An 8,125-nucleotide genomic window follows, 5' to 3' on the forward strand; every position below is an offset into this window, starting at 1 on the left:
GAGAGAGAGAGAGAGAGAGAGAGAGAGAGAGAGAGAGAGAGAGAGAGAGAAGGAGGGAGAGAGGGAGAGAGGGAGAGACTGACTAACTTTCGAGGGATTCCCTGGCTCAGCCTTTTCATCTTTCAGATGGGCCCACTCTACAGACCCAGAGAGGTTAGGTGACTTGTCCAACATGACCCAGCTGAGTCCAGGATCCTGACTTCCTGCTTTCTAAATTGAGGATCTTTGTGCTCTGGGAACAATCACCTTGAGACGCTGACAGAGGCTCAAATGCTAGACAGGCTTCCATCCTGAGGGCTATGGTAGCCAGGGAAGGGCCTGGGCATGGAATGAGCAAATGTTCAAAAGGGGGACTAACTGGGCACAGAGCAGGTGGTGGCAGAAGTATATCTGCAGGGAGCCAGAGAGGTCAGACAGCAGGATGTCACCTGCCAGGGGCTAGGGAGATAGGACCTATACTCTTTCTGTGCCCAGCATAGGCTTGTGTGACACACCACAGGGGTCAAGAGACAACCCAGAAAGTAGACCAGGCAGAGAAGTTGGGATGGTCATGCAAGGCCTAAATACTCGGCCAGGAGCCTGCGCAGCGCCAGGGGGCACTACTCATACTTCAGCTGCACCCAGAGGAGAAAAGGGCAGGGTCAAAAAACCCAACAGGGCTGTATGAAACAACCTGAGGTAAGAAACAGCAATGAGGAGACTTGGGCAAGCCCCACGGAAGGGACTAGAATGAGGGGCACTGAGGCTGAGGAACCAGCGAGGTCTGGGGACAAGTGGGCAAACAAAGGCTTGGTCTCCTCTTCCATCTGCCCCCTGACTTCCAGGTGACCATTATGCCAAGGGAGGATGCCAGATCACTCCAAGGCCAATGTAGCTGGGGGACATGGGGTAGAGCAAGGCTGCTCACCACAGGAGGGAGGCCAGGCCCTCAGGCTTTCACAACTCAGTCTTTGTAAATCTCCCAACCAAATGGTTAATTCACGGGAGCACTAATTGCAAAGTGAGCAGCTCTGTAAATTTACTGGTTTAAGAGTTAGTTTTTAGATATCTGCCAAGCAAGCATACCTGCGGATATTTGCCTTCTTTGATATATAGTCAAGGGATATTATCAGACAGAGCCTAATTTCTAGTGTTGTCAGGTTTCTGTGGTGGACGTTTTAGGCTCAGTGTGGGAATCAGGTAGAATGCCTCTCCTGAGTAGATTCCCAGGAAGCCTTCCATCTTCAACCAACTGATTCTTCCTTAAAACACCACGGAGAAGGGGAGCCTCCTAGCAATGCACTCGCAGCTCTGGGGGATATTTTAGAAGGATGTTCCTTTAAAAGACAGGTGTAAGTGAAGGTGTGGAGGGGGGTGACTGTGAGTCAATTAGGGGTGTGCAAGCTGTGGCTCACAGGGCACACGTATCCCTGGACAGCTGTAAATATGGCCCAACACATTTGTAGATGGTAATTTCATATTGAAATGTTAAAAGTTGTCCACTCCTAGTAAAGTCTGCTTTCCCTGCGTTGCTTGCTGCTCAGGGCTGCCTGGTTACGTGGGAGGCTGGAGGACAGAAGGTCCCTGGCTAGGGGCTGGGAACCATAACTATGCACAACCTCCCAAGCATAGCTGCCAGACAGCCTGCCCACCAGGCCCTGAGTTCTGCCTTCCTCTTGCAGAGTGGCTCAGCAAGCATAGCCTCCCACTGCCCAACATCAAGGGCGTCTCCTTCAGCCATGCCCAAATGGACTTCTCTGAGGTAGGTGCAGGGGAGGAGTTTCCCTATGATGCTCAGCAAGTGGGCAGGGAGTTAGAAGCTAAGGCCACTTCCAAAGCCCTCGGACTCCCACATTACCTCCACCTCAGAACATCCTGGGTGTGATACTTCAGTTAGAGATGAAGCAACTCAGGCCTTGGCAGTCAGCATGAGTCCCTCAGGAAGCCAGAACACGGGGCTCATCAAGATCACCGCCCTACACAGACAAAGTCAATGTTATTCTCACCACTTTGATCGAGAGGAGACTCAAGGCTCAGAGAGAGAGAAAAATGGGGCCAGGGAGACAGAGCAGGAAACTTTATCTGACCTCAGAGTTAATGATCTCAGCCAGGACCACCCACCTCCCTTGAACGGAGTCGTCCTGGATGTACCCAGGGTATCCACAAATAGTGCCACTGTACCCAGTGCCTACTCTCTATAAACATCCAGGAGTAGGAAGCAGGGTTTGGGTAGGAGGCCAGCGGCAGCCAACCTGAAGGAAAGAAAGCATAGGGCTTTCCCTGAGGTGCTGCCTGGGATCTGCTCACAGGCCTAGCCTGCTTCCTACCCTGCTTCATTTCCTCCCCAGTGGGGGAGAGATCATTTAACACAAGTCCCAGGTCAGGGGGCTCAGTGTTGCTGCTCTTCCAGAGAACCCAAGCTCCATTCCCAGCACCCGAGTTCAGTGGCTCACAACCACCTGTGAGCTCCAGAGGATCCGATGCCCTCTTCTGGCTTCCACTGGTCCCTGCATACACATGGCATACAAACATACACATACATGGCAAACACTCACCTAGGCATACAAACATACACAGAGATACAAATAAAATAAAAATAGAGATTTTTTTAGAAAGATGAAAAATATTTGAAGTTGTCATAGAACAAGTTGAAAGGCAGACAGAAACATAATCTCAAGGTAATAGAATATTATCTCCATAATAAAATGCCTCCTAAAGGCTGAACATGACCAAAATAAACTCCAGACTGGAGCAGGAGGGTCAGGAAAGACAGACAGGTAGAGCAACAGAGACAGGGATCCTGGAGAGTGGAGAAGGGCATTGGTAGGAAGGGTAGGCCTCAGACAAACTCCTCATGTTCTCATCTCTCCACCTGAAATGATTTCTGAGGTGGTGGCACATGCCAGCACTCAGGAGGTGGAGGCAGGAGCATTAAGAGTTCCAGGGCAATCTGGGCTTCGTAACAGGACCCTGCATCACAAGGAAAGGCAGGGCAGAAGCGGGGAGGAAGCAGCAGGACACTGGGATGGACCCCAAGCTCAGGCCCTGTGCTCCTGTCCCCATTCCTGACAACAGAAGCCTGCCTTCAGGACCCTGAGGTAGGGAGGGCAGCAGGCACTGCCTCATGGGACCACTCTGTGTCCCCCACCCCTCCCCAGCCTACTGCTCCTCCCTGACATCAGCCTAGGGACCTTAGAGAGACCCTTACTTGAGTGGGTCTGGAGGAACACATCCAGGAAATGCAGGGTTTGTGACTGCTATAAAAACGATGCCACCAGTCCTGGGACCATCAGGTCAGGCACGGATGGGGTGTGTGGGGTTTGTTGATGGATCTGAATGACCAGAGCCAGGATACAACCAGAGCCCTCCAGCCACTGAAGCACTGCCTCGTAACCAGACCTGTGAAAAGCAAGGCTCGCCTGCCAATTGGCTTCTAGGCTCCTTGTACCATTGTTCCTTGACTGAAGAATGCACCACACAGAATGCAGTTTAGAGGGGAGAAAACCTGCTAGATCTGGACAGGGCACCACATACCCATCCTTACATGACTGCCATGGCTGCTCAGTCACTCACTCACTGGCCTTTGTTCACACAGTCAATATGTCTCAAGAATAGCTCTAGTGCACTGCTGTTCTCATAAGTGCTCCCAAGACCCCTCTTCCTCTCCACTCCACGCCCTTATCCACTCTTGTCCCTGACTCTTCTGTCTTAAGAGTCACAGGTGTGGGCCCCTCTGGAGTGTCAGGAGCAGACTGTGAGAAGTGAGGGCACATAGAGAGACTCTGCTCTGTCTGTAGGATTACATCCTGCTGACCGTTCCAGAGTAGCTGCTCTGCCGGGGCCCTGTCCCTGCCCACAGCTGCACATGGTCAAGAGCCCAAAGCCCACAATCAGCGGCAGTCCCAGTGGAGTCCCACAATCTTCAGCAGTCCCAGTGGAGTCTGCAGCTGTAATAAAGATGTTTCCTCTGAGTCTGGGTCTGAGTTTGCTGTGTTTCTTGAGAGCTGGGACAATGCCTTGAAGTGTTTACATGATGGGCACCCTTCCCAGCTTCAGTTCTCCTGTGACCCTTCATGAAAGTGCTCCGAGTTCTGTACTCAGTACCAGGAAAAGATCAGAAAGAAAGACTGGGAGTGGTGGTTCATACTCATCATTCCAGAACTTGGGAGGCTGGGGTAGCACAATTGTCATGTGTCTGGGCCAGCCTAGGCTACAGAGTGTGTTCCATGTCAGCCTGGGCTAGAGTGAGTCAGCCATAAAGGGGGAGAGGTGAGAGAGAAGAGAAAGAGAAAAACAAAAAGGAGAAAGCTCTTTGATTCTCCAAAGGTCAGGCCCTGCGAGAATGGCATCTCGGAAGGACATAGGAAAGTATGTCCAGAAAAGTTTGTCTATCAAGAAGAAAGTAGAAGGAAGCTGAAGGAATGGGGTGCCTGGAGGGGACCCTCGGAAGCCACAGGGCTAAGGGTGGTAGAGAAACCTCAAGGCAGACTATCCTAGGAGAGCCACACCTCAGAGCTCCTGACCTTGTGCTTTGAACAACAGAGTAATAACCACTGTGGAGCAGGGTCCCAGAAACATCCTCCATCTGCCCCTCTAGTCCATGTGACCTGGGCAGGTCACAGCAGAGCTGCTGTCAGAACTGTGGATGGTGGCATGGATACCTGAGCAAGATTGATATAACACAGAGGCCCTCTCTCCTGGCACCCAGCACAGGCTGCAGCAGGAAGGCCGCTAGAGACTGAGAGAAAAATCCCCACCTCCCCTGACAAGCCAGGTCTGGGGAGGAAATTTAGCTTCCTTCATAGCCCCAATGACCTCTCAAGACTAACTAAAGGTGAGGGTGAAGCATCTTCCCCAGAAAATTCCCAGGGGGGAAACCCACACCTGTGTTTGAAGATTCTACAAAGCTGATTGGCTGATTAGAATTTCATAATTGTGGAGAGTTAAAATGTTGCAGATCCAGAGGCAAAATTATAGTTTGCTTACTAGCTGTTAGTTGAAAGCAGTGTATTCCTGAACAAATCACACCAAGCCAGCACAGTTCTCACCTTTGGAGGTCTTTATTGAAAGAAGGGAAGAAGCAAGGAAGAGAAAAGAAAGGGCTATGAGTCGGGGTCCCTGTCTTTTATCTGGGCTGTGATCTGGGTAACACAGGTGGTGACACACACAAGTGATGCAGGTAATGCTACCTGAAAAGGGGGGGGGGGAGGTTGCCATGGCAACAAATGCAGGAGGGTCATTGTTGCCTAGGGATGACATCATCGCTGGATTCAGAGGCTGGCTGTAAACTGCTTCTGATGCTAACACTAGCTATTTATTACCTACCTCTGTGTCTAACCAAACACCCTTTCAACTATCATATAAAACCTCCGTAATGTATAGCAGACCACTAACTTCCAATCTTAAACTAAGAATATCATTGAATATTCTGAGACCTATAGCAGAGTTTTCTCTCCTTTACTGTAACCCACCTGCCTGCTGTCCCCACCAATGTGTGTGGCACATGCCTTGGTCCACAGACTTCTTTGGTTTTATGACTATTAAAAAAAAATCACATAAGCTGGGTGTGGTGGCATATGCCTTTAGTCCCAGCACTCAGGAAGCAGTGGCAGGTGGATCTCTGTGAGCTCAAGGACAGCCTGGTCTACAGAGTGAGTTCTAGGACAAACAGCACTACATAGAGAAGCCCTGTCTTGAAAGAAAGAAGAGAGGGGAGAAAGAGAGAAAGAAGTGAGAGAAGGAGGGAGGGAGGAAGGAAGGGAGAGAGAAAGGAAGAAAGGAAGAAAGGAAGGAAGGAAGGAAAGAAGGAAGAGAAAGAAAGAAAGAAAGAAAGAAAGAAAGAAAGAAAGAAAGAAAGAAAGAAAGAAAGGAGAAGAGAAGAAAAGAAAAAAAGAAAAGAAAAAAGAAAAGAAAAGAAAAGAAAAAGAAAAGAAAAGAAAAGAATCATATAATCACTTTCACCCCAAAGTATATTTTGGAGAGAAATTCAAATTTTTATTCCTAGGTCATTGTGGCTAATGAACCATCTCTTATTGCCTTTAAGGTGATAGTTGTTTTGCTTAATAACCAAGACCACAGAAGACCCCGTGAGGGTTTTCCTACATCTAATATAGGGTCTCTATTCTTCAGTAGTGATGAGAACAAGAAATAGAAACTCGTAGGGCAGGTACCCAAAGCAGCAGATCATGTATGCATGTGGAAGTGTGTGTGCATGTGTATGTGTTGCGCTTAATTTTATAAAACCATGCTTGCTCCTTGTCCGGTGCTGCGGCCAGCACTATGTTCCGAGATCAGCTGCCACCGATAGCCGTCTCACACAGCCCCCACGGCTAGCTTTGCCACACTGCTCCAGTCTCACTCAGCTCTGCCAAGCTGCCTGCTTGTGTTTTTCCTGAGAATGTCACCCATTCCTCCAGCTGCCCCCTTTCTCCTCCTGCCCACATTAGCCATGGATGGAAAACACCAGACAGCCTTAGTATTTTAAAACTAGCCAGACAACTCAATGGCTGGGCAAAAAATCTATTGCTCTAAACTCATCAGCTATCCTATATCAGAATTCCCCAGTGGCAGAGGCTGTCACCGATTCTAGTTGCTCCCAGGCCTTACATTGTTCATGTCCCTCTCCCCAAAACCTGGCCAAAAAGCACCTCCCCTCTCATTCCTTCCTTTTCCTTCTGAGACCAGAATTCCCACCTTTTTCTGTTTGCCCAACGATTAGCTTCTTTATTGACACAATCAAGAACCAATTAGGGAAATGACACCGTGTGTGTGTGTGTGTGTGTGTGTTCCTAGCCACAGGCAAAATTGAGATCTGATATCAGAGGTATTCAAGGTCAGACTTGAGGAAATGGGGTAAAAATAATCCTCAAAAAACAAAATAACAACAACAAAAAAGGCATTCTCAGGCTCCTAAAGAGAAAGCCCTGCAGTTGTATGGGTTGGTGATGAGATACTCAAGCACTTGCTAGTCTGGCCCTGGGCACGGCCTGTGCCCTCTGAAGGGCAGAGGACTGTTCTATTCTTCCCTGACAAGTCACCTGCTCTGCTAATACTAATTTAAGAAGTGGAAGGAACCACAGCTTCTCCTCCTTGAAATTTGGTACTCCATGTAAAAGGAGGGAACAGCCATCCTTAAGAGTTTAACCCTCCTAAGGGTTAAAACACCACACAGAAAGAGGGCTCCGGAGTAGACAAAGGAGAAGGAGGCAGCAGGGCTCTTTGGTCCCTTGGAGCTGAAGTTACAGGTGTTTATGAGCCAGCCAGTGTGGGTGCTGGAATCCAGTCCTTGTGGCGAAGCATCAAGTGCCCTCAGTCACTGAGCTACATCTCCAGTCCCAGCATGGAAAGGCTATGTCCTCCAGGTAAAGATGGCAATAGCCATCTTTAAAATAGATTTTCCCTTTAATTCTTTCTCATCTGTTGTGGTACATGACTTCTTTATAAGGGGTATGGAGTTTGAGTTGCATATTTGTTCCTGCATCAGGACAAGACTATCTGGCTGCCAGAAAGCTCATAAGGTTACTATCTACCAAGAAGCTTTCTGATAAGACTTGAATCCAAGCTATATACATAATGTAATATGACAAATTAAGGTTACTTGTCTATATATTGTTAAACTATAACTGTTGCAAGTTCTCAGTCAGACCTCATCACCACTTGAATTTGTCAAGGTTAAACTGTTGGTGCCTTTGGCACTGTGCACTGTGAAGGTGGCTAGAAATGAGACAGAAAATGGTATTTTCCCTTCTTGGGGTGATTTTCCTTCTCTCTGAGAGCTTCCTGGTTTATCCTTTGGCCCTCTCAATGGTTGGTGTAATCATACTACATGCTATTTTAATATGTTGTCATGTGCTACCAGCTATCATATGTGCTACTTGTGCTACTAAGTATTGGCACTCCTTCTACACTCCACCTAGCAGTTACCTAGCAACAGCCAGGTAGGCCTGGCTTGCTATAGAAGGGACTGTTTGGCCTCACTGACTCTCAGACCCTTCACTCCCCCTGACCCCTGTCTCCTTCTTTCCCCCCTTCCCTTCCCCTTCTCTCTCCACGTGTTTTTGATATTTTTGATAAGCCTTACCTCTTCTCTCTCTTCTCTCCTCTCTCTCTCTCTCTCTCTCTCTCTCTCTCTCTCTCTCTCTCTCTC

The 8,125-nt window shown here is 48.7% G+C and overlaps 1 protein-coding gene across 1 annotated transcript in view; it reads left to right on the top strand.

Annotated features, from left to right (window-relative positions):
- LOC110317467 overlaps positions 1-3,806 on the top strand; it is a 17,165-nt gene extending 13,359 nt beyond the window's left edge. The window contains exons 14-15 of the mRNA XM_021191915.1: positions 1,662-1,741; positions 3,777-3,806. Of these exons, the coding sequence (XP_021047574.1) occupies positions 1,662-1,741; positions 3,777-3,806 (110 nt within the window). The remainder of the gene's footprint in view (positions 1-1,661; positions 1,742-3,776) is intronic.
- The last annotated feature ends 4,319 nt before the right edge of the window (positions 3,807-8,125 follow it).

This window comes from Mus pahari, chromosome 3 (genome assembly GCF_900095145.1).
Source record: "Mus pahari chromosome 3, PAHARI_EIJ_v1.1, whole genome shotgun sequence".
NCBI lineage: Eukaryota > Metazoa > Chordata > Mammalia > Rodentia > Muridae > Mus > Mus pahari.